This window comes from Monodelphis domestica, chromosome 1 (assembly GCF_027887165.1).
Source record: "Monodelphis domestica isolate mMonDom1 chromosome 1, mMonDom1.pri, whole genome shotgun sequence".
Classification (NCBI taxonomy): domain Eukaryota; kingdom Metazoa; phylum Chordata; class Mammalia; order Didelphimorphia; family Didelphidae; genus Monodelphis; species Monodelphis domestica.
In genome coordinates this window covers 207,169,576-207,195,558 of record NC_077227.1, presented here as the reverse complement: position 1 = coordinate 207,195,558, position 25,983 = coordinate 207,169,576, and the positions used below count along the sequence as shown (strand labels likewise).

The 25,983-nt window shown below is 49.8% G+C and overlaps 2 protein-coding genes across 5 annotated transcripts in view; one reads left to right on the top strand and one right to left on the bottom strand.

Moving 5' to 3' along the window:
• Window positions 1-380: 380 nt before the first annotated feature.
• Window positions 381-24,657, bottom strand: MAP1A (microtubule associated protein 1A). 4 transcript variants are annotated; one of them, XM_007472438.3, is made up of 8 exons: window positions 23,711-23,994; window positions 22,624-22,725; window positions 12,049-12,131; window positions 10,812-10,952; window positions 3,346-10,577; window positions 2,726-3,249; window positions 2,331-2,551; window positions 381-2,048 (listed from the first exon to the last, which is right to left on the bottom strand). In XM_007472438.3, exons 1-8 carry the CDS (start codon window positions 23,940-23,942, stop codon window positions 1,893-1,895), a joined length of 8,691 nt encoding a protein of 2,896 aa, XP_007472500.2. In that variant the 5' UTR covers window positions 23,943-23,994; the 3' UTR covers window positions 381-1,892. The 4 variants fall into 4 exon arrangements, with proteins under 4 accessions (XP_007472500.2, XP_001365434.3, XP_056666325.1 ...); XM_001365397.5 differs by having other exon boundaries at window positions 2,726-10,577; window positions 23,711-24,657; XM_056810347.1 differs by lacking the exons at window positions 22,624-22,725; window positions 23,711-23,994 and adding an exon at window positions 16,407-16,559.
• The window catches only part of TP53BP1 (tumor protein p53 binding protein 1), a 210,370-nt gene continuing 208,503 nt past the window's right edge, over window positions 24,117-25,983 (top strand). The window contains exon 1 of the mRNA XM_056810349.1: window positions 24,117-24,292. The gene's annotated coding sequence lies outside the window, so the exon portion shown is untranslated. The remainder of the gene's footprint in view (window positions 24,293-25,983) is intronic.

Genomic DNA, 25,983 nt, shown 5'->3' with positions numbered 1-25,983 from the left:
ATTCTGGGTCTTGTAAAAAGCAAGGGGCCCTACAAGTAGGCCTTAATCCTAGTTCATTTTTAGCCATCAGTTTCTCCTTTCCTTGGACTCTAAATCCCATTCTCAAGACTTCCCAAGTTGTGTCATTGACTGTTTTCCCCACCTATAAACTTGTTTTATGTGGCAAGCTTTTCTCCTTGTTCTCAGTACAGTGGGGCACTGGGACATCCCATCCCTCTTTGGAAGCTTCTGGCCATTCCCTGCTTTGGAGCTGCTAAGACTCAAGAGAGCTAAGTTTCCTTGGGAGAAGGGGCAATAGTGGGAAGAACAGAAGTGAAGAAACTGGGGTCCCCAGACCAAGCAGTAGGTAAAGTCAACACAAGCCTGGCCAGCCCAGGGGGTAACTGCCACAAAGTTGGTTTATTGTTAATGTTCAAGGTGGCTCCTTTACAACAGTGGGGAAATGAGTGTGGGGGCCAGGGTGAGGACAGGGAAAGAAAGGTTGGGCACAGATGAAGAGCAGAGCAGCAAAGGGATGGAGCAGGAAAATGACATTTTGATTCTTTCCTTCAGGACAGGAGCTGAGCCCAGACAACCAACTATGTCAGGGTCTTGGCCTCACAGTTCAGCAGCAGGCTAGCAGGGCAGCATATGAACTTTCGGGGAGGGGGGGGCTTTTCCTAAGGTGCCATGTTCAGACTATTTTGATCCTGCAGAGATGAAGTGAAGTTTAGCTTCACCACCTCCCCTGCACTTCCCACTCCCCCCAACCAACACTCCTGCTATGGCTTCCACAAACTCCCAGCTCTAATTTCTGAGAACTCTGGGTTAGGGAGGTATCCCCATCTCAGCTACAGGGTGGTAGTAGGGTATTGGAGATGTTGGGGGTATTGCACAATGTTGGGGTGTCAAATGTTAGGGTTCAGGCAGTGGCATTTTTTCACCCATTACACACCAGGCCAGCGCAGATGGCCACATGCATAGAAGCCAAGCAGGAAAGGTTTGGGCAGTAGCATGGAGGGAATATGCCATGGAGTCCAGGGGCTTGGGAAAACTCTGGGATTGGGCTGGTCTGGTTCCTCCCCCATCCCCTCTGCTGTCCAGCAGGCCTGGCCTGGGTACTAGGCCCTTGGCATACAAATGGGATAGAGGCAAGATGTCTGCCTTTGCTGCCTGCTGATGAGGGGCAGAGGCTGATAGGGGAAATAGAACCTCCCCTCATCTCTAGTTTGGCCTGTTGGTCAATAGAGCTTCAAGTTTTAGATTGAGACATTCAGATGTGAAGGGATCCTGGGGGCAGGGTAGCAGCAATATACCTACCCCCAACTCCTGCCAGAATTAAGGGATGGAAGGGGGTGGGAGACAGGGTTGTAGCTCTGGGAATTTAATTGACATCATGACCCCAGGTCATATAATAAATTATAATTGGAAGTCCTGGGATGCAAATAAATACTTTTGAGATAGGGAGGTCCCCCAGGAGTAGGGAGTGATCTTCCTCTAAGCAAGAAGACAGAGCTCTCCATAAGAATCCTGGGTCCAGTACTTATTTCCACTTCTAAACTCCAGCCTTTGATAGCACTGGAGGAAAGCGAGTTATGCCAAGGTCTCCACTCAGCAAGCAAACTTCCCCTGTCCCCACTTTGTGCCCTCCCCCCTCCCTGTTCCCTTTGGTTCTGAGGAAATCCTTTGGTTCTGAGACCTCTCTCAGGCATGTGGATAAAGAGGAAGAAGGCATTGTCTATTGGGGATGGAGGGGAAGGAAGAATGATGCCTTCTATTCAACACAGCCCCCAGAACCCAGGCATCTTGCTCCATTCAGCTCCCATAGTCCCCCACTCCCAAAGGACTCGGCCTCAGCCATTCTCTAGGAAAGCTGGGAAAAGGGATATGAAAGGGAGGGGAAAGTGGTCCCTTCAAAATTCGATTTTGCAGGCCGGGAAGGACTCATCCTGCATGACCACAGTGCTGCTGCTGGCCAGAACGAGGACATTCAGCTGTTGTTGTTGCTCATGTGTCTGCTGGTACCATTCACGGGTCACTTCTGTGTCATGGGTAGGGATCAGAGTTACCTGAAAAGGGATGGGGTTGGGTGGAAAAACATGCCAAGGAGAAGTAAGAGAATGATAGGATAATTTCTAAGAATGGATAAGAGTAAAAGCCCTTTGGGGGGGGGGGTGTGGCAATAGTTGGTAGTTTCATTGTCCTTTGTATCCTCCCAAATCCAGTGGTTTTTTTTTTCTGCCCCAAAGGTCCCTGGAAAGATTCAAATTAGGTTCTGTCTCTGCTTTGGGCAAAGTTGGTCACAACTAGGGCTTACTAGTCACTCTTTGCCAGCTCCTGCTTCCACTCACCTGCAGATTCTCTCCCCACTGTGCCTTGCCCTCCAACAGTGCATCCAGGACAGCTCTGCTTGGCTCTCCATTAGCGGGGTCATTCCCACTGACCACATAGTAAGCGGCCCGCACTCGGCGGAAGAAGTCAAGGTCAGCGGTTTTGCCACTGCAGTGATTAGGGATATAAGCAAGGTCCACATACACTGGAGGGCCAGAGCCACCCTTCTGACTCATGGCAGCTATAGACAGAGAAACAAGTCAGGATTCTTGGTTATAATAACAAGCAGCAAAAACAGACCCCACTTCTCCCTTCCTGTCACTGGCTCTCCACTTCTGCTCTACCACTTTCAGGCACCAACTCCCCCATGCCTAACCCTAGCTCCAACTCTCTTCCTTTTGTTCTTGCTACTTACTTGAACCAGTCTTGAGCCCATTGACCATGCCCTTGGTCAGAATGCTGTGTCCATCCTTATCCTCAGAAAGTGCTGCCTGGCCTGCAGTGGTACGGGACCGAGGTGGGACTCGGGAGGTGCGTTCCGTGGGGCCTTTCCCTGGAGTGGGAGAGCGCTTGCCCCGAAGATCCAGACGCCTGGCAGGGGAGGCTGGCTTGGCCTTGCCTAGGGCCCTTCGCCCACTCCGCCCCTTCTCTTTTTCTTTCTCCCGGAGCCTTTCAGCCCTCCCAGTCTCTGTACTTAGCCCCTCAGGGTCAGCCATGCACACATCAGGGCGTGGAGGGGGTGGGTGTGGGTCAGGTTGGGGAACTGGGGGTGGGTCATGGGCAGGCCGGGGATGGTGTGCCCCACTGACCCCCCCAGCTTTGTCCACGGGAAGGAAATCACCATCTTCGTCTGAGTCCAGTGCTGCCTCAGCTGTGATGGAGGGACACTCCTCCGTCTCTGGGGGGACATCGGAGTCTGACTGTGAGGAGCCCGAGTCACTGGCAGAAGTGGGAGGTGTCTCATCAGCCACAGGGCCTGGTCCCCCAATGCCTCCTGGCCCCCCAACCCTGCGCCGGCCCCCTCTCCCAACTAACCGTGCCTCTTCTGTGGAAAGATCGCTGTCATCAACGGACCTGGGCAGAGAAGGGTTGAGAAAAGATGGGGACAGCTCTCCACTGCAGGGCCAAGACTCAGCAGCACATCCTTGAGGCCCAGATTCTGGCTCAGGGGAGGCACTGCTGGGCCTGCTCCTCGTTGATCCCCCTGGACACAAGGGCCGTTCTGGAGATAACAGTGTGGCTGGTCGGGTGCACTTCTCCGCTCCTTCAGGCCAGGCTCCACATTCCCAGTCTGGGCGAAGCTCAGCTTTCTCTTCAACTTCTTTGGCTAAGGGGAGCCCTGGGGGACTGGGGCTGGCCTCAGTAGGGCCATTCGCTGCACAATCCCTGGATGGGGTTGAACAGGATCCCAGTGCCTTGGTAACTGCTCCAGAACACTCCAGGCGACAGGGTAGGGTACCATCATCCATGTCCCCAGACAAGGTAGGGGCAGGGGCAGGGGCAGGGCTCAGTGTGGCAGGAGGGGCTGGGCTCAAGGCAGTCAAGTCCCAGAGACTTCTGCCTCCTGGTTCTGCTTCTGTTTCCATCTCCTCAGAGGCCAGGCTTAGGGGGAAGCCCTCAGCCACACTGGTGATGACAGGAGTAGTAGCCTCAGATGAGGAGCCCTCCGAAAGGGCTGGGGAGGCAGGCCGGGGCAAATTGGACAGGAGGGGAGCCCCAGGAGAGGTGGGGGATGGAAGCTGGGGTAGTGAGGAGTCTAGGCTAGGTGCCTTGGTCACCTCTAGGTACTCATCATGCCGTGCCCTTGTTGGGGGTCCCGGGGTCAGAGCTAGTGCCCGATCCCCTGAGAAGGCAAGGGAGCCACAGGGTGCAGATCGAGGCTCAGCTGGGGAGGGCAACTGTGGGGCAGTTGGCTGCAATGAAGAGAAACCAAAGGCTGAGGCAGGAAAGTCCAGGCTAGGCCGAGCCGGGGCAGGGGGTGAGCCAGTAGAAGTACTGGGAGGTGCCTCAGAGCCAGCCTTGGATACAGAAGATTCAGCAGAGATAGGGGATGGGGAACTTAGGGGCCAGCCTTCCTTCTCTGATGGCTCTCGAGCTCCCTTCTCCAGCTCAGAGTCACTGGCATGTTCATTCCATCTCTCTGCCTGCCCTCTACTTAACTCCTTTGCGGACAGGGTTACTTCTTCGGGCCTGCAGCTCAGGATATTTCCATCCAGAGGGGGGGTAAGAGCTTTACTTGGAGCAGCAGCACGGGGAGGCACAGCTGGAGGGATGGGACTAGGCTCCGGACCCTGCTCTTGCTCAAGTTCCTGCCTCAGTGCCCCCTGTCCAGGAAATGTTGCGTAGTGGAAAGCTATGTCAGTACTCCTGTCCTTAGGGGAGGCTGGAGATGACAGCTCCTTTTCTGTAGAGGTGTGCCGGCCAGCTGCCTCTTCCTTGGCTGAGATTCTAGAGGGCCAGTCTCCCACTGCACCCAGTGGGGGCTCCCTGGTTGGACAAGCAGAACTGAAGCCAGACAGAAGCACCTGCTCATAGATGTCAGCATACTGAAAGCTCCTCTCCTCAGGGTAGGGTGTGGGCTCCCTTTGCTCTGGCTCTGTCTGTTCAGGCTCCTTAGCTGTGGGGCACTCCCTGGCCTCTGAGACCTCTGAGCTTTGAGGACCCCTGTCAGAAGACCCAGTCTCCCTTCCACTCTCTCCCTCTCCTTCAGCTTTTCGGTAGTCTTTTCCTAGGGGTGAATATGGCCCTCCTTCCAACTCGGCTGCACCCTCCTGCACCGCAGCCACCACACTGTCATACTCAGCCATACTCCAAGAGAAGGGGGCTGAAGGGAGTGGCTCTGGGGCAGGGGTGGGGGGTACTGGAGCAGGAGAATGAGGTGCTGGGGGAAGTGGTCTTTCTTTGGGGACCCATGGGGGAATCTCAGCCAGCCATGAAGGTGTAGTAGGCTCCTTCTGGGTAGTTGGCATGGGCTTGGGTTCTAGAGTAGGAGTCTCTTGGCCTGGGACTGAAGGAGCAGCAACATGATCCAGAACTGAGCAACCCATCTGCCCAGCCAGCTCAGGTGGGGAAGCCGGAGGGGAAATGATCTCAAAGGGAGAACGAGTTACCCTGTCCTCCTTTGATGGGAGGCCAGTAGGGGACTCTGAGAGCCAACGCTCCATCTCCAGCTCACCCTGTGGTGATGACTCCTGGAAATTCTTATAATCTGGAATCCAAGGGCTCCTGGTTGTATGATCCAGAGGGAGCACCTCTTGGTCATCATCTGGTCCCTCATCAAGGAAGGTGCTCTCCCGTTCCTCACTATAACGTGGTCTAGCCCCTTGGCCAGGGGCCCTGTCCAGTTCATGGGGGAACCAGACCTTTCTCTCACAACTCAACTCCCTCCAGTATGTCTCCTCTTCCATTACCCGATCTTCTGGTTCTCGCCAGTACCTGTCTCGCTCATGGGCTGTGTCTTCCCACTGTGGAGTAGTCTCTTTTTGTTCTCCAACAGGAGCCTCCCTGGCTGGGGCTGGGCCATGCCATTCTCCACTCGCATTATCCCGTTCCCTCCAACTTTTCTCTTCCTGCTCTTGGGACTTGTCTTCCAAGATGGAGGTCTTGCACTTTTCTGGGGTTTTGTCTTCTGAGATCTTATCTTTTTGCTCTAGAGCCTTGTCTTTTTTTCCTAGGATCTGATTTTCTTCCAGCATTTTGACCTGCTCTAGGACCTTGTCCGATGATTTATCCTCCTGCTTTAGGGCTTTGTCCTCCCAGATTGGGATCTTTTGTTCTAAGACCTCCAAGGCTTTGTCCTCCCCTTCTTGGACTTTATCCTTCTCTTTCAGGGTCTCCTCTAGGGTCCTATCCTTCTCCTGGGCCTTATCCTCTTCCATGGCCCTGCTCTTCTCCAGGACCTTGTCCTCTACTGAGGATTTGCCCTTCTCCAAGTCCCTTCCTTTTTCCAAAAGGGCCCCATCCTTTTCCTCCAAGTACTTGCCTTTCTCTTCTAGGCCCTTATCTTTCTCTAGGGCCTTGCCCTTCTCTTCAAAGGTCTCATACAGCTCCCCAGCCTCATCCTTGGGTTCTGGGGATTTTCTCTTCTGCTCTAAGGCCTTCTTATCCTGCTCTAGGGCCTCATCCTCCCACTGTGGGGCCATATCTTCTACAGTTGGACTCTGAAAGAGCTTAGAGCCTTTAGTGAGGGAGCTATCCAGGATCAGATTGTCCTGACCCAGGGTTGGGGTCTTTCCTGGAGAAAGCTTCAAGTCTCTCAGACTTGTCTCAGATGAGTCTCTCAGACTCACACTCTCAGTGTGAGAGAAGTGACTGGCAGATGTCTCTTGGATTGGACTATCATCTACGGAATGGGTCTGAGCAGTGTGTGTTAGGGATGTTTCTGTGAGAGGAGGCCCTGTGGCTAGGTTGGATTCTGGGGCCAAGTGATGAGTGGCATGCTCACCTGGTAGCACTCTCTCCTCTTTTTCTTGGCTCAGATCCCCAAACTGGAGAGTACCTAGACTGTCAGGTGACAGCTGCTTAGAGGAGATATCTAGAGAGGTCTCCTTGCTAGGACTCTCTTCTGAGAGAGAAAGTGACTTGGTATCCTCAGGGGAGACTTCTGGCCAGGCAGCCTTAGGTAGGTCATGTTCTGCTAAACTGTGAGGAGACTGTGAAGGAGGTCCTTTGCTGGCAGTGTCTGGGGAGACTGCCTTTTGTATTGAGAGGGGCTCAGTATCTTCCAGTGAGGGGCTTCTTCTAGAAACCTGGAGTGGTTCAATCGTTTGGAGGCTGGCTGCCTCTTGGAGTGAAGCCCCCAGACCTCTAGGAAGGGTCTCTGCACCAGGAATTAGGGTTGGACTCTCTGGTGCTTTGCCCTGTTCTGGCATCACCAAGATACTACCCATGGCTATTTCTTGGGTTGGAGGGCTCTTGACACCTGGGGTGTGCTCCTCCTTTTCTACTTCTCTTTCCACTATTTCTGATTTGAGCTTTTCTTTAGAACTGTCTTCCTTGCCAACTCCTGGTGTTCGTCCAGCCTCTCCCCAGGAAACTGCTTCATCAAAGTCCTGAGGCTCTGACTTATCCTCCACTGGGGACTGGTGGAAGGGTGTGTGAGCTGCACTGGGTGGGCCTGATGGGGGTGGTGATGCCATCTTGACTGTGCTGTCATCAGGGCTGAAGCAGCGCTCCTCTGTTTCCCCAAGAATTGGCTCCCCTGAGTGGAGGGTGGGTCCAGGAGTGTCAAAGAGTGGGGATCCATAATGATCCTGCAGTTTCTCTGGTAGCTCCACATTGGGAGACTCGTCTCCCTCCCCTCCTTCCTCTTCTGCAGCTCCTCCTCCAGGCAGGCCCCTTCCTGAGACCTCTCCCTTCCTCTCAGTCTCACTGGGCACTGGGAAATCCTCACAGGGTGGAGACTTGAAGCCCTTGTCTTCCTCCAGGGAGGAGGTGGGAGAGATGGTACCGGCAGAGGGCACATAGTCTAGGCCCTGAGTAGCTTCAGTTCGGGATGAAGGGATGCTAGTGACCGTGTCTAACAGCAAGGAGCTCTTGCCTGTCTCTTCAGTCTGGGGAGCTGTGAGTGAGGCTACTGACTGGTCTTCAGCCACTGATGTGGCAAAGGAAGACAGCTTGTCACACTCTGTGATGGAGGTGGCTGAGGACACATGTTCTTCTTCAGCCAAGGGGGCAGCCACCATGTTGGGAGGGTAAGTGAGGAGTTCTGTCTCTGGGGCCCCATAGCCCTTAGCAGGGGCAGGAGGTACAGAACTGTCAATGGGCTGGCTCGTGTCAAAGGAGCAGGGAGCATCAGGCCCTGGCAGGTCATAGGTACCTGGAGGAAACCGAGGCGGGACAGGGCGCTCCTCAGGCTCATCATGGATCTCCTCATCTGAAATGGTCTGCTCTGTTTCTGAGTAGCCGGGGATGGTTTCATCCTGTATGTAAGAGACATGTTCTGTGGCTCCTGCAGGAGTAGCTAGGCTGCTGAGGAATGATGATGTCTCCTTCTCAGGGGCCTTCACCTGTGGTTCTCGGCTCCCAAGGGCTTCCCTGCCCTGTGAGGTGACCTTCAGTGATTCCTGCACATGGTGCTTTTGGTAGAAACCCTCTGCTTTTGTCTCCTCCTCTTCTTCCTCCTCTCCATCTGATGGAGGTACTTCTTCCATTTCTTCTAGTTCAGCTTTTTCAATCACATCTTCCTTCATCTCTGGTTCACTATCCTCTGGGGCCTCTGTTCCTTCTAGCAACCTCTCAGTTTCCCTTTGCTTTCCCTCCTGGACCTCCCCAACATTTTCACCCTCCTCTTTTTTGGCTCCAGAACCAGGACTCCTGATCTGGCATGTGGATCCTTCAGGGATTTCTGGGACAACCTCTTTCTCTTCCTTCACGGTGTCATCTTGATCCTGGCCTGGGCCAGGAGGCAAAACCCCTGGGCCAGTCATACAGGGGGGCTCTTCTTCCCGAGTTTCAGCAGGGGGTGTACTCACCTCCAGGTCTGCATCCTTTTGTTCGAGCAAAACTTTCTCTTCACGCTTCATCTCTTCAAAGTCCCGGGTAAGGTCTTCTGGTGAGGATAGGACCAGCTCTCTTGGTGCAGTGACTACTGGGGGTGGTGTCACCTCCTTCTGGGCTGGAGGGGACACCTCCTTCTCACGGACTGCCCGGCTCTTTTCTACCTTGACTCTACCTGGGACCTTGGCTTTGTATAGTGTCTTTCGTACCTCAGGAGTAAAGGGTTTCAGGTCTGGCTTAGAAAATTTCTTGGGTTCTGGTTTAGCATCTTTTTTCTTGTCCTCTTTCTTAGCATCCTTTTTCTCCTCCCTCTTTCCCTCCTCCTTCTTGATTTCTTTCCTCTCCTTCTTGATCTCCTTCTTCTCCTTGTCCTTTTTCTCCTCCAGTTTTGACACCTTTTCCTTTAGGTGCTTCTTCCCAGTCTTATCTTTGATCAGCTTCCTCTTTTCAGCCTTCAGGGCTTCACTGGACTCAGTCCGTACCCTCTCAGTCTTGGTTGCCTTCTCTGGAGGTTTCTCTGGGGGTTCCTTTACCCTCTTTTCACTCTTCGCCAGCTCCTTGGCCAGTTCTGATCGAGCCTCTTTTGCCCCTTCTTCAGGCACCTCCTCCCGTTTGGCCAGCTTACCCACAGCAGGCTTGGCAGATGCTTTAAGGCTCTCTCTGCTGTCTGCCCGCTGTTTGATCTTACTGGGTTTCAGGTTGGCTGGTACAGACCCAGAGGCCAGGTCTTTCTGTGTGGCCACGGGATAGCGGAGGAAATCCAAGTGACGAAGCTTCTCTAGCCCTTCTAGGATCTTGTTCTGGGGGGCATTCCCAGGGAAAAGCACCCGTACAATCTTCTCAGTGGGACTGGCTGGTAACCAGACCACTAGGGCAGTGATAGAAGTGAGGTAGGGCACTGAAATCTCGCCCTCTTTCCCGTTGGCCAGCACGATACCTGTCTTGGCTTTGCTATTGCCAGCCCACTTCTGCATAAGGAATTGCATTTCCTTGCTGTCCTTGACAGGGTTGAGGACGTACATATCCAGCCGGCCCACACCCATTTTATGGAAGAGGGTCAGTGGCTCGATAGTGTTGCTGACCACCCGGTACAGTGGCTCTGCCTGAATGCCCAAACGATTCAGGTGCTGCAGGGTTAGACAGGCTTCCTCAATGCTCCGCTTGGCTTTTCGGGCAGCATCAGGTAAGCGCAGCTTGTCAGGGACATTGAAGAAGACCACCCCAAGCTCAGGGGAGATAAGATTCTTGACCCAGTCACTGTAGCTGCTGGAGCCTTGGGACTGTTCCTCCTCCTGCTCCGCCACCTTGCGCTGCAGCAGCCCATTAATGCCCGGCAGGTTATCTGCACCTATGTGAGTGAGCAGGACCGAGTCAATGCGATCCAGGTGCCTCACCAGCTTCCAGAAGCAGGACTTCCGGTCAGAGCCGCCATCCACCAGGATGTTGAAACCATTGACGGCAAAAAGCGCAGAATCCCCTCGGCCACCAGGGAATATATAGCAGCAGGGCTTGGAGAGCTTGAGGAAACCTCCAGAAGTGGGGGGCTCCAGCAGGTCAAAGGGAGATGGCACATCCACAGTCTCAGAGACATATTCTGCAAACTCAGCCACACCATCCATGGTGGGCAATGTGGGTTCTGGGTTTAGCCGAAGGTGCAAGGTTTCCTGGGAGCTGTATTGGCCCAGACGGCTCCAGTCACCCTCACCCAAGCACGACACAGTGAGGGAGGCCTGAACACTGGGGTCTCTGTTGCTGAGCAGTTGTGCAACCTAAAGGAAGGGGAGAAAAACCTAGTCAAGGTCACTGGAGCAGACCTATCTCTCACCTGGAATTGGGTTCCACCTCTGACCAGAGTCCCCACCTCCCTCCTTCCTCTTTCCTCTCAACCAAACAGCTTAAGAACCTTCAGATACATTCTGTGTATCTCTACTTCTTAATCCCCAGGTCCCTAGTGATTGCCTGTTTTTAGGTTCCCTTATCCAATATTCCAAAATGAAACTCACTTCAGGATTGTGAAGGACCTGGACAAAATTTTGGTAGGAGTAGGTGCCACTCTGTAGGATGAGGTCCCCACCAGGCTCTGAACTCTGTCCACTCAGGATCAGCAGCTTGTGAGCTGATGGGCTGCTAAGGAGGGAGTAAACCTAGAAAGAAGTAAAAAATGAACAAAGAGACAACTGTGCTTTTGTAGGAACTGCTAGAAATGAAGTACCATGATGGAATCATCACACTGAATCAAGGTAAAGGCAAAAGATTCAGTAGAAACAAGAGATTGTTGCAGAAGCAATTCTCTTGTGGCAGCATTATGAAACTTCATGAATTAACCAGGTCCTAGCCATCTAAATTAATTTTGAGGATAATTTTCAAATTCTTAAAAAAATATGTTCTTTGGCAAGAAGGACTTACAGGTACAAATGAAATGTACAAACCGTTGGCCTGGTCTGCAGGTGTTTGCATTAGCATTCCCATTGAGCATCACAGCCATCCTTGGAATTGCATCTACAAAGGCACACCTGGTCTAGGCTTACAAAAGCCATCTCTCCTCTCCTCAATTGTTTCCTGTCTCGTAGCCATAAAATATATGAACTCTACCAGTAATGAGAATTTAGCAATTTGGTGTTTTGTCCAAACTTTATATATCAAAAATGTTTCTTTGAATTGACTACCTGTATTTCCTCCCCTGTCTACCACTGATATCCCCCAGGGGTTCATTATATAATGGATTTTCCTAATAAAACTTCTGCGTAAAGCATTGGGGTAGAGGATTTGGCAAAACCTACCTTTTGGCTCCATCTTCCTTCCTTCCTTCCTTCCTTCCTTCCTTCCTTCCTTCCTTCCTTCCTTCCTTCCTTCCTTCCTTCCTTCCTTCCTTCCTTCCTTCCTTCCTTCCTTCCTCCCTTCCTCCTTCCCTTCCTCTCTCCCTCCCTCCCTCCCCCCCTTTCTTTTCCTAATTCATGTCAAGCTGCTCCTCCCAGTTTCCTGAACTTGTCTTGGTCCCTACTACACAGGCACAGTAGCTTTTCTCTTTACTTTATTCAGTCTTGTGGCGAGGTACCCCGATCCCTTTTATGTACATACATTTTGGATTGAGCATGGGGTTGGTATAGTACCTCTGGGAGAGAAGACCAGAGATGGTGGGAAAGGAAGAACTGGGTGTCAAGTCTGGGGACTCCTAGCCACCTGGTAGGAGGTAGAGAGAGAGGTTATCTCAGTGTTAAGAAGAAAAGACTGCTGCCTCACCTCAGAGCTGATGCTCCCTGCATTGGGGTTCACCAGGATGACTGTTTCCAGGGTCTCACTTTGATGACAGAGGGTCCTTTGGCCTGTGATGGGGAAATGAATATTTTTGAAATGGAAGGGAACAGAAGAAGGTGGGAGGAGGTGATATAGGATAGATTAAATGAAAAGATAAATAATTGTCTTGATGAAAGCATGATGGACAGAACCAAGAAAATATTATACATAGTAACTGAAATACTGTGGAACGACCAAATGTGAAAGACTTTGCTACTATGAGCAAGCAATACAATGCTCCAGGACAATTCTGAGGGACTCATCACGAAAAATGCTATCCATCTCCAGAGAAAGAACCATTGGAGTAAAAATGCAGATGAAAACAAATGATTTATCACTTGTTTATTTGGGTTTATGATTTGGTTTTTTTTTTTGGTCCTAAGATTATTCACTTATGAAAATGAATAATATGGAAAGAAAAAAGAAAGAAAGCATGATGGAGTTGGGAGGACAGGGGTGGAAGAGGTAGGATACTCTAGAATGTGAGAATTTTGGAAGGAAAAGAGGCTGACTGAATCAAGACTACAGCATATTAGGCCTCTGTAGCTGGCCCCTCCTTTCCTAGAAGTATCAAGGTGGTGCAGCGGATAGAGTGGTGGGCCTGGAGTAAAGAAGACCTGAGTTTAAATATGGCCTCAGACATTTACCAAATCACTACCTCAGTTTCTTCAACTGTAAATTAGAGATAATAATAGCATCTACCTCTCAGGGTTGTTATGAGGGTCAAATGAGAAAACATTTGTATAGCACTCAATACATGTGACACATTTAAAAAAAATTAACTAACACTCATATGCTAGGCTTTATAATTATTATCTCATTTGATTCTCAAAACAACCCTGGGAGGTAAGTGCTATGATTGTCCCTATTTTACAGATGAAGAAACTAAGGGAGCTGTTCAACACAGTGCCTGGCACTTAGTAGGTGCCATATAAATGCAAGTTATTATTTTTATCATTCCTTTAATATTTTTTAAATCACTTTGACTTAAAAAAAAAATCATTCCTTTTATCATCCCCTTGAGGGCCTGCTACCATACCTCTCTCCAGCTCGCCCCCTCCAAACTGGTTATCTCCTTTCTCCTCTAGTCACTCACACATATTCCCAGTCCTCCCCCTCTACCCTCCCACCCAATGCTTTGTCTACTGGGACTCCTGCCTCTGACTCTTTGGTTGACAAGGAGCCTTTGTCCAACTCGAGCCCTATGCTCCTGGTGCTGCCTGGGGGTAGGGGGCCCAGCTGGGAGGCCCCCAAGACCATGACCCTTACTCAGCTTCCCTCCCATCAGCTGTATCCTCTCATGGATTTTTATACCTTCAACAGAGCAAGGAATGGGAAGATGGCATCTGAGCAGTGCCTAGGGATTTCTTCCTCTTCCTTCACCTCCATCCCACTTCTAGTATTCTTTTTAGAAAAGCTCTATTCAAATCTAACCTCAGACACTTCCTAGCTGTGTGTCTTTGGGCAAGTCACTTAATCCTCATTGCCTAACCCTTAATGCTTTTCTGCCTTGGAACCAATACACAGTATTGATTCTAAGATGGAAGGTAAAGGTTGTGGTTGTTTTTTTTTAACAGTTCTATACCCCCAAGTTTGACAGTTTAGAAATAGAAATATGGCTCTATTCCATTATCCTGTTCTGTGAGCACACCAGACACCCCAATTCCCAATACATACAGTTCCCCTAGCACCAAACAGAGTCTCAGAACTTTCCTATCCATTTCACTTTCTGAAATCCCTAGGAGTTCCAGCTGGATAAAACCTTCCTGAGAAGCCTGGCAGGGAGTGGTCCGAGAAGGCAATGTGACCTGTTTTTTAGGGCTGGTTCTGTCCTGAAAGAGCAGTATGACCTTGGAAAAGTCATTTATTCAATCTCCTCACTTGTAAAATGAGGGGACAGGAACTAGATAATCTCTAGATCTTATAGTGTCCAAGTTTTGTGATTCGATGATTCTCTTTTCCCACCTCTGATCCTCTTTCAGCTCCCTTCCCTGTGCTGAGGCTGCTGAGGCATAGAAAGCAAAGAGCAGGTAGAGAGGGGTTGCAAAGAATTTGAGAACTAGCCAAGGAATCCAGGAGAGAAAGAAAATGTTCCAGTCCCTTATCCCCATTTCCAAATTCACATCCGATTTAATTTCTTGGAATCTTAGCAAGAAATCAAGCCACCGGGGTAGACACATCAGGTTGTGGGTCAAGCAGCTGAAGAATAAAAAAAAAAAAAGCAGCATCCCTTATGCTTCCCCCTTGGCCTTTGAATCATATATTTTGTGGAAGCAGCAGAATTATCCTGGGTCTCTAAGGCAAGGGGTCATTAAGGTGGAATCCTTCCCCTTCTTAGCTCCAGGCCCCTTTTGCCCTTTACAGTTCCCCAAGCTAGTGTGATTTGAATAAGGGGATTTCTAAGAAAGATGCATATGACTCAACACCTTAAGATGCCATTTGGAAGGAATATTAATATCAGGACCAAAATGAATGAGGGGGAAGGGTAGGAAATCCAGATATGGAGGAGATTAAAAAATTCCAAATGATTTAGGAATAAAGAATCTTAAAGGGAGAAAGGGGACTGGAGGGGGATGGCGGGGGAGGGTTCTATTTAGCTGATTGGAGATGGTCTGGGAGCAAAGGTGTGATCTAGGGTTGGGTTGTGAGATTTTTAAGGTTCTTCCATAATTTATCTGGACGGAAAGAACCTGAGGCACCCCATTTCTCCCCTCTGCTCCCACACCAAAGGTCATACATTCCCATCAAAAAGGTAAAAAAGAAACAGGCTGATTGGCCCCACACTTCGGGGTTCTTATTTGACCCTGAGAAATCAATCCGAACCCCTCCTCCCTTTCTCCTTTGTTCTGCTGGCTGGTCTTCTCCGGGTCCAGTTCCACTCCTGGTCCCTAAGAGCCCGTCCCTCCCAATTCTGTCTCCATCATTCCCAGAACTCCAGTTACTTCCCACAGCCCAAGGAGTGCCGGTCTCCGGCCCCTCTTCCCTTTCACGGGCGTGAGCGGCCTAGGGATAGGACCTTCCCCCATTCTTCCTCTTCCCTCAGGAAAGGCTCCCTAACAGCCTCCCTGGCTCAGGGACAGAGGGGCCCGTTTCTGGGTGGGAGGCGGGGTGGGGCGCTGAGACGGGGCAGCAGAGGGGGCAGGTGGCTCCGCAGTAAGGCCGGGTGTGTGGGGGGGATGGCTCCGGCAGCTGCAGTGTGCCGCAGTGTCTGTGTGTGTGTGTGTGTGTGTGTGTGTGTGTGTGTGTGTGTGAGTGTGTGTGTGTGAGTGCTTCGCTCCGGCTCCTCCTCTCTCTCCTCTCTCTCCTCCCTCGACCCCCCCCCCCCCAACCATGACAAGTCATTTTCTTGGCTGTCTCTGCAAGGGGGGTGGGGTGAGGGATAGGAGTGTGTGGGAGACGCAGGAACAGAGTGCGCCCCTCAGAGAGAAGACCCTTGTTTGGGGAAGGGGAAGCGAAGACGAGGCGGGGGCTGCCGAGGTGTCGTAGGAAAGGACTGGCGTGGAAACCTCCAGGGCTCGGTCTGGGAGAGTAAGGGCGGCTGAGGGTGAGGGTGAGGCTCCGGATCTCAGCCCGGGTTCCAGCCAGTCCGGGGGCAGGGCCTCCGGGGATGCCAGGGAAAGGAAGAGGTTCTAGAAGCTTAGAACTGGCCTTCAATGACAGTAAAGGAGAGCGGCTGCACACTGCCGGTCCTAAAGGACGCCGCTGCCACGTTTTCAAGGACCCCCTCCCCCAGGCACCCCTCCACCCCCCCCCAGTACTCCCTCCCATGCAGAAGCACATTGCAGTGCCATCTCCGCTCCCTCCTTACCCCCCACCTCCCCAGCAGCTGGGAAATCTGGCAGCTGAAGCTCAGGGACCCTCCCACTTAGGCACATTCCCGATACCAGCCTTTCTCCCCTCCCCCAAACACCCAGGATTCTGCCCTACATGTCTGCACCATCCCGGGCGGCTAAGGGATGGAGGAGGGCCAGGAGTGAGGGTCCCATGCCGCATCCCCCTCAGCCTCAGAGCCCCGCAGCTCCACCGGCTCGGTACCAGGGCTGTCACCGCCACAGGCTGGGCTGCTCCCCTGCCCCAGTCCTGGTCCTCCCCAGCCTCCCGCCCTTGAATTCCTTACTCTTCGGACCATCCCTGGGCCGGTCTCTACCCCATCCCTAGCCTCCAGCGTCCCAAATGATTTCTCCCCACCTTGTCCTACCCTCTCCACCTCACCCCCAGTTCCTCCTTTGCCTTTCCTCCGGTGCCCACCGATCCCCCCATCCTCATCCTTCCCTTCCCCTTTCCTTCTCCGGTCCGGCTCCTACCCTGGGGTGTGGGAGGGGGGCCTTCATGGAGGCGGGTGGCTTCGGCCCCAACCGGCAGCGATGGGGAAGAGTCTGCAGCACTTTGGGGGGGGGAGGACTTGGCTGGTTGGGGGGAGGTAGGCGGGATCAGGGCGGGGATGGGGCGCTGGATCCATGACGAGGCGCTGGAGTCTTAACTCTTTCCATACCCTCACTGAATTCCACCCAGTGTCAGAGCTGCTTAAGTGACTCCACTTCTCGAGTCCTTGGGGGAGGTTCTGAGGGAAAGAGGTCTGGGGTGTGTGCGTGGGGGGAACCAGGGGCCATAAGAAGGCAAGAGATACAACCCCCTTCCCCACTCCAGCCCTCCCAGCATGGACTTGTCTCCCACTCTGTCAATTAAGAAGTATTTATTGAACTTTAATATGCACAAGACTGCTAGGCATGGGGGGGGGGAGGGAACACAAAGGAGCAGAAGACAACTGTCCCTTCCCCCATTCGGTCAGGCACCATCTGCTCTACCCTTGGTGGGTTCATGGGAGCACTCCCCATGTCCCAGGAGGAGCAAGAGACAAAGACTGGAGGGGAGGGGATGCCAAGAAAGATGGGGAGGAAGAGAGATAGAGCCAAGACAGCACTGGGGAGTGGGGGAGCTGGTAAGAGGGAACCAAATGCAAAGCTTCATGAGTAAAGGGAAATAAGGCCCATCTCTCTCTTTTTTAACCCTTACCTTCTGTTTTAGAATCAATTTTGTGCATTGGCTCCAAGGCAGAAGAGCAGTAAGGGCTAGGCAATGGAGGTCAAGTGACTTGCCCTGGGTCACACAGCTGGGAAGTGTCTGAGGCCAGATTTGAACCTAGGACCTCCCATCTCTAGGCCTGGCTCTCAATCCACCGAACTACCCAGCTGCCCCCAATAAGGCCCCTCTTATAGCAGGGGCTTAAGGCGACAACCTGTGAAGTCTAAAAAGGTGTGGCTAGGAACTGTTACAGATTGCCTCCAGGGTTCATTATTCTCCATTTACTGGGTGTGATGAAAGGAGCCTGATCCAATGTTGTGCCCTCTGTGAGAATTCCTGGGGGGGTCAGACCCAGGCCTATCAACTTTGAAGGGGATGAGGTGGGGATGGAGAGGAGTCGAGACTTGTGATCACAGGTTGATGGACCCAGAACTGAACAGGCTACCTAGTCCAATCTCCTCATTTTACAGACGAGGAAACTGAGGCTCAGGAAGGTTAATGGATTTGCCCAAAATCACAAAAGTAGATTTCTCAGTCTGGAAACTCTCCCCACTAATGGAGATTGGCCACTCATTTGCAAGAAGAGTGTTAGAGTTGCCTGAGAGCACTAGGAGCTTAAATGATTTGCCCAGCACATATCAAGAGGAGGGACTCCCATGCTGGAACCCACTTCTCAAGTTTCTTTTTACCTTAGGTGGATCATTCACATAAGTTATGCTTTAAGATGTATTCATTCTTTCCACTTAAAAAAATGACAGTAAATTTTCTGATGTTAGTGAGAAACTTGGGGGTGGGGGTGGTTCACTCCCTGTTTTGCTGCCTCTGGGTCTGGTCTCTGCATCCCTGCGGTCCTTTCTCAGCCTTGCATTTAGTGAAATGCCCCGTAAGTAGGCAGAACGAAAGCTGATGGAACCTTAATGCCTCTGTTCCATTTGCAGTCTTCAGGCTCTTCGCTGTGCTATTTCCTCTCCTCTTTTCAACCATCATTCCTCCTTCCTAGCCTCTCCTTGTCACCGTATCCATTTCCCCTGCATCATCTCATCCTTCCCGTTGCTGCCTTCTGCTCTATTGTGGCACCTCCTTCCCCCAAATCGCCTCTCCCGGAACCTCAGAGAACAAGTACTAGAAGGTCAGAGAAAGCAAATCAGTCCCTGGTCCTGGATGGCCAGGATCTCCCATCCCCCTCGTAACTATGCAGTTAGAGGAGGAGCTGAGTCATGGAGTATCCTAGTAAGGGGGAGGGGTTCCTGTTCAGATCCAGGGATGCAAAATAGCCCTGGTGCGGGAATAGGGGGAGCTGCTCCCCCTCTCCCTAGGGTAGAGGTGTAGTAGGGACAGAAAAGAGCAGGGTAAAGAAGGTAAAACATGGAAAATTAAGGCAAAAGGCTGGCTGGGCTGGGCTCTTACCACCACCAATACGAATAATAGCAAGAAAAGCCCTCTGGACTGATCTTCCATTCCCATTCCCCAACAGCATTTAAAAAGCACTTTTTACCCACTTCCTGCTCCACCCAGACATATATCTAAGGACCTTGTGTTGAGTAAAGAGTGAGGGACATACTCTGGGGTCCGTTTCAGCTCTGACAAGTTTTCCTATAGCTGGCTCTCTGCTTCCACCCACCCAGGAGTGACATTTTGAAGAAAGCAGAGCAAAAACTTATAGACTTAGGAAGATATATGCCTACTTAAACGCTATTTTTTTTTTCAAAAAGCACATCATTGTATTAAATGGAACACAAAGGATTCTACAGAGGGGGTTCAGAAAGGCTTTGGTGATGTTGTCGATTCCAGAGGGCCAGGTCAGTACTGCTTTGTCACACAGCACTTGTGACCCCTGACTTTGGTGTCTGGAGAGTAGATAAATCTACCTGCTAAGGAGCAGGCATGGTTTGGGAGAGAATCTGGAAGCCTTCCTAGCTCTCGGACTCCAAGGACTATCTCTGCTCTTGAAAACCAGTGGACCAGGACCACCATCCCATATAATCAACCTTGGAATTATTGGGTTTTTTTCCCCCTTTATAACCTTGTACCCCTTGCAAATAGTCAGAAATAGAAAGATCATCCTAACCCCAAACTCTTATTTGATTCTGGGTTTTGCTAAAAAGACTGAAAAAAAAATATTGTTGTGCAATGGAATGAATGCTTGGATTTATGGCCAGAAACCCAAGATTTGAATCCTAGGCTTGCCATCTTATTTATGTAACCCTGAAGAAATCATTGGACCTCCCTTGGTTTCCTCCTCTGTAACATTAGGGCCTTGCTCTAGATGATCTCTAAGGTCCCTTCCCACTCTAACACTATGATCTTATGAACTGTCATTATTCACCAAAGGGCAGGTACCAGGTCACCATTTTGGTTCTACGTTCCACAAAGCTTGCACTTATCCTCTGGGATAAGTGACATTCTCTGACCACCAGAAGGCACTAAGGTAGATGATCATTGTTTCCTTCTTAAGGATGACCTCTCTTCCCAGAGACTCTTCCCAAGAATTGTAGGGGTAGAGGATGTTGCTCCCTTATTTTATTCCTAGAATATAAACTTCTATCTTTTTTTAGCAGCTTCTTGGATAGGATTGTGCCATGCCCTTGTAGAGGGAAGAGGGCAGGGGAAAAGCCCCAGAGTGGGCTGCAGGATGAGCACAGGGGATGAGACACTGTAACTTAAAATATATATGTTATTATGTATTAGCCTTGGTTGGGCCAATAACTTCACTGTGTGACTTTAAATTAGATAGTTCTCTACTCCAGACCTTACTTTCCTTATCTGAAAAAGGAGTTCACTGGATGAGGTGATTTACAGGGTTTCTTCTATTCCTAGAACTTCATCTGTACCTTGCTATCCCATAGATTTCCCAGGCATAGGGGTGAAGTGTTTACAGCTGCTCTGGACTGGCTGGTATCTCAGAGACAGCTGGTGAGAATGTAGTATGTATTTCTATTGGTATTTGAGGGTGTTTGACTTGTCTGGGACTGTCTTCAGTAGTATCTATTTTTTTTTCCTGGAAATTCCCCAAGACACCCCACCCCTATCCTTGTGGACATTGATCTGCCACCAAACAAATGTTGATGTCTAAAATAGTACCAGTATGCTGGTACTTTCTATGAGAGGGGAAAAAAAAGACTTGTTCCTATGAGCCTAATTGCTAGGACAAAGCCTGTGGTTGAAGAAAACTGGGCTGGGCTGAGTATTTGCATTTTTGTCTGAGTGTCTAAGTATGACTGTGTCTCTGTTGTATGTGTCTCATTCTGTTATTCTCTGTGCTCCTTTATGTCCTGACTTAAGTATGTGATTCAGTTGCTTGGTTTAAATTATGAGCTGTATTTCTTATATTATCCTTCAATACAGTCTATTCATTTTTTTAAACTTTTTTTCTTAAAACCCTTACCCTCTGTCTTAGAATAAATACTATGTATTGGTTCTAAGGCAGAAGAGCTGGAAGAGCTAGGCCATGGGGATTAAGTGACTTGCCCAGGATCACACAGTCAGAAAGTGTCTGGGGTCATATTTGAATCCAGGATTTCCTGTCTCCAAGCCTGGCTCCCTATCCACTGAGCGACGGAGCTGCCCCCTGACACAGCCTATACTCCGTTTGGAGGACCTACAGAGTTTTAATCCTTAGTTCTGTGACTTTGGGCAATTTAGGAATCAGGAAACCAGCCTTCAGTTTCCCCATTTATAAAATGAGGATGGTAATGCCTGCTTATTCCACTGGATTGTTGAGAATGTAAAAAAGAAGTGCAAAAAGCACCTTGTGAAATGTAAAAAAGCAAGACACAAATGTAATTATTATGACATTGTTATTATTATCAAGTCTCTATAATTATAAGAGAATGATAATTAATCATGGATAGTTAAGACAGAGAGATAACTCCAAACCTCAATTTAGGTAATAGTTTTTACTCTTCCTTTCTGTTCAGTTTTTGTCAGAGCATCCAGTAGTAAAAAAGTAGCAAGACACTTTTTTTTTCTTATCAGTGCTAATGGTAGAAGTGATGGTGTGGATAATCTACTACAGGTCATCCAAAAACCATTTACATTTTATTTCAAAATGCATTGTTTTATTTTTAGAAGACAAATTGATCTAATTATGTTTTGCTTATTTATCCTGGTATTAAAATTAGTTGATATTCCTCAAATATGCAACCTCTGACAGCACAGGGAGTATGTGGCCCAAAAGAATGTTGAGTGTCCAAGGAATGTCGGCCTGGGATTTAAAAAAAATTACTGCAGATAATCCACCAAATATACCAATTCATATTTGATAATAGGGAACTGATTATATTAACTTTCTTCTCTCCCTTCTCTAGCACTATCTCTGGAGGTGTCAGTGAGCAGGTAGTAGGAGGGAAATATAGGAAAAAGAAGAAGAGGAGGAGAAAAAAGCACTATTTCTGGAGGTGTCAGTGAGCAGGTAATAGGAGGAAAGAATAGGAAAAGGAAGAAGAGGAGGAGGAGGAATATTTTGGATAATCCACACACTAGTTAATTTAGAAGCTGACTGTTAGGCTGTGAATTATAATCAAATGAAGTGATTTTGCAACCATTGTTTTATAAATATATGAAGTTACAGCTACTTGAACTCAATATATCAATACTTTGCCAATAATGTGCCTACTCATGCTTCTTTTGAGCTATGGCTCTTAGTGCTTTTATATTGAGATTGCTCATTATCTCATCTCCTCACAGCCTAGGCCTAGATGCCTCCTAGGAATCTATGAAAATGCTTTTATAACTAAGAATTAGAGTTCCTAATTTTCTGAAGTTTCTAACCCCAATTCCAATCCAATAAGGCAAGAAATGATAACATCTGACTTTTGTTCTATGAGTTAGCTGTTCCCCTGGGATGTGACTAGCCCTGTAACAATGGATCTAAGAACATCTGATTTACTCAGGACCTATAGGATCTACCTCACCTTGGTGCCTAGGGCTTCAGTTATCAATCTTGACAGGAGTTGATCTCCAAAAATCCAAATGGGAGGAACAAGAGAACTGGTTGAAGACGGGGACTATTTTTGTTTTTCTTTTTATCCCCAATGCTTAGCACATGGTAAACATTTAAATACTTGTTGACTGACTGACAGATTGGTAGATGAACTGTGTGAGTGACCAGAAGAAAGGTGCTAGGCAATAGAAAAGATTGGGAGCTCTAAGGATGGAAGGTGGGAAAAGGAGAAGAGGAAGGTAGGAAGGGAAGAGATTTTTCACAGCAAATTATTTTTTTAAAAATCGGAGAAGTATCCAATTCCTATGTATAGGACTAATGAATGTCATTCTATCAATTGTCACCAAATCATCCCTCTGTTCTGGCTGAGCCAGATCTCCACTGCCCTCCCTCCCCCAAGTATCCCTCTAGGCACCACCCCATTGGTTTCAGGGATCCTGGAATTCCCAGAAGGCCCAGCCCTTCCTGGACTGAAGTCCCAATAGCAAGACCCACATCTTGCCCATCTGTCCAGCCCCTTACCCCAAGGGATATAGACGATTACAGATAGACCTGACCTTTGACCTCTGAGGAGAAGTGGGCTAAGTGCCGGGTAATGAAGAGTCTCAGCTGCTGATTCAGGTTGCAGGCAGATAAGTCAATGTTCCATGAGAGAATCCCTGAGACAGAAGGAGAGGGAGATGGGGTCAAAATGGTCAATGTTTGAGAAGTAGCAGACGCAGGAAGAAAAAGAGCCTCAAGGCATGCACAAGGGGTAGGAATACAATTTCAGAGATCAGCTTCACTTGTATATCTGCAAAACTAAGGAAAACCTCTAATCTGTCCTCACTTTTACCTTCTCAAGGCTATTCCAGGATGGCATAAACTTTGCCAAGAATGAGTTTTTATCTAGGAATTTTCTATAAAAGTTTTCTTAATGCTTAAAAGTAAAAAAACAAAAACAAAAAGCCAGTTCTGACCTCACTTTGCTGTCATTCCTGCTTTATTTCAGCTATTTGATTCTAGACTCTCCTTCTCTACCCCCTCCTCTGCTCCACCCTACAGCAGCTTGAGAGTCCCCCCCGCAGGTGGTGTCTCTGCAGTGCTGCGCCATAGGCCCCAGAAGGTCGTACCATGGTCCCTAGATGGCTCCTTAGTTCCCAGAGGTTCAGAGAACTATCAGAGACAACCGAAGAGTCCTGGTGTTTCCTCCACTTTCCAGGGATCATGACTGAGGTTGACCTGGGACCTGATTGTTGCGCCTGGTTTAAAACTCTCCAGGAAGAGAAGGGGACCATTGGGAAGATTAGAGGTCCTAAGACACTGCGGGACACGGGGGAGGGGGAGAGAGGGGGCGGAGCCCGGAGAGGCGTGAGGGGCAATACAGAAACCTCTGGAGACTGCGGGACAGCAGTGGGGAGTGCGGAAAGGCTTGCGAAGTTAGGTGTGGTTAACCCTTGGGGAAAGCTGGGGTCATATGAAGGATGTATAGAACTGAGAAGGAAGATGCCTTAGGTAAATGGTGTAGGTAAATGAAATGCACGGGATGTAGGGGATGTGGAGATTTGAGATGAAAGATGAAAATGCACAGATTAAACGATGCAGATAAGACTAGCAACATGGGGCAGAGGATGCACTGAGCACAGCCGGGACCATGGTTCTCACCTTGTTCCAGGTGGACCCGAACGGCCCGAAGCTGGCTTTCGGTGCCGATGTCTCCGATCACGATGAGTAAGGAGTGCTTCTGCGGGTCCCAGCATGCGGCCGCCACCCCAGCCTCGCGCGGCACCTCCCCGGGGCTCTGAACCAACCGCGCGCCGGGGCTGCAGAACCCCAGCCCGGGAGTTGTCTCCATGGCAACGCCGGCAGGCCTCCCGGGCCCAGCCTCAGTCTCCATGGAAACCTCCTCGGGCGCGCTAGGCCGGCCTGAGCCAGGCTGCGGCGGGGAGAGTGCGCGGCTCTTAAAGGGCTATGGATGAGGCTGCTCATTGGCTGAATCTCGTCAGGGGGCGGAGCCCCAGCACTGCAGGGGCGGGTCGAAGCTCTTGTCTGAAGAGGGGACAGTGTGAGGCCGCGACGCTCTCTATGCGCAGGGGCGGGGACCTTCTTCGCTCCTTCCCCCTACTCTCTCTCCCTGGTTTTCCCCTCCCCCTCCTTATCTCTCTTCCCCCTTCCCCCTCCCACCTGCCTCACTCAAACCTGCTGCGGCTGGACACGGGCTGAGGCACGAGGCTGGGGCGGAGGGAGGTAAGGGACCCGAAAGAAAGGGTCGGGGGTCCGGCTTGTCAGCAGCAAGAGCTGCTCGATAGGACTTTTTTTCCCGGGAACTGGGGAGCCATGTTGCTGCTCCCCGAGGCCTTTCTCTGTTAAGGCTGGTTCTCTTCATTTCTGTCATCCCACACTAGGCTAGCATCTCATCCCCTGATGGCCTGCGGTGTGCCCTACCTGATTCTCCTCATTCTAACCCCAGCCTTACTTCCCTTATGCCCTAAACAGGCCTCCCCTTCATGCTCATTCTTTAAGCCACCTCCCCCCACCCTAGGGGTCTTTTGCCCCAGTGCTGGAGATAGGACCCCCAGCTCCCCCCAATCTCTAGGGGAACATTGTGATTTAGAGGATAGTGACAGACTGTTCTCCACCTCCAAGGAGAAACGGGACACCAGGGAGTGAGCTCAAACTGCAGGGAGTGGCAGTTAGATCAGACCCAAGAAAGACCTTTTTCCTGCAGACTTCTCCACATAAGGGAGTGGGGTGTGGGCGCCGAGACTTCTGTGCTGGAGAGGCTAATCTGTCCTAGCGAGAGGAGAGAAGAGGTCCCCAACAGCGGTGTGTGATGGACTGGAATATGTTTCACTATGCGACTGAACAATGTGTATTTCTCTGCTCTCACTCCATCCGCATCCTTCCTTTCTCTTTTCCCTCCCTCTATTATATTAGCACACTCATTCTAATTCAGGTCTGTAGATAGCTCAGCCCCAATCTAGATGAACCAAAATCATACTATGGAAGGCGTTCCTGGGGATTCAGCAAATTGCAGTGGTTACTGGTTCTCTGTCCCATGTGCCTAACATTTCGGGAGGAAGAGGGAGGCCCGGGGCCCTGACTGATTCAGCCAAAGAGGGTACAGATGAATTTTATGTCATTTAAAAAAAATTGGAATTTAAGCTTTCTAGCAACTAAAAAAAGAACACAAAAGAAGATTGTATATTGAAACTGCATCTTTAGTTCATATTACTGTTTTTAAAAAAAATGTACTATGTGTCAGATTCCCCTGACCCCTGGAAAGTTCTAAGGAAGGTGGTCAGTGGTTTAATGAAAAAATTTTATGACCTTGGGACAGACTTTTTCTCAGGTTAACTTTTACCCAATTTTACCCTTAGAATAGTCCTCATAACATAGGGTATCAGTGCTGACCTATGTCAATGAGATAAGTTTTTTAAAATGTGATGTTTTTCATCATCACTTCTTATATAACCATAATTCTGTGACAGCAATCAATTATCATAACCATGGTTTTTATCAATACCTAAATGGAAAGATGGTAGACTTGTTTTCAACTAGTAACTATGTAGGAAACCACTCATCCAGTTCTGCAACTAAGCTGAGGATAGCAGAATAATTAGTAGCTTTGGTGATGATGGGAAAATACAAGGGCAAGAGGGAATTAGGGTGGGAAAGGTTCTAAATCTGGTAAAACATGAAACAAGCCCCCAATTCTGGTCTTTGCCCTCTAAATCTACCTTTAAACATGGGGAAAAGGATTGAGAATATCAGAGGCTTTTCTTTTTGGAATTAGAAACACTGCCAAGTGGTGATATGGAGCTGGTGAAGAGCCCAGTAAGAATAGGAATGAGCAGTTCCTATGGCAACGTGCTAGAGATGAGGCCCATGTCTAGGGCTAGACCCTGCAATAGGGGTTAGCAGCATTTAGCTACAGG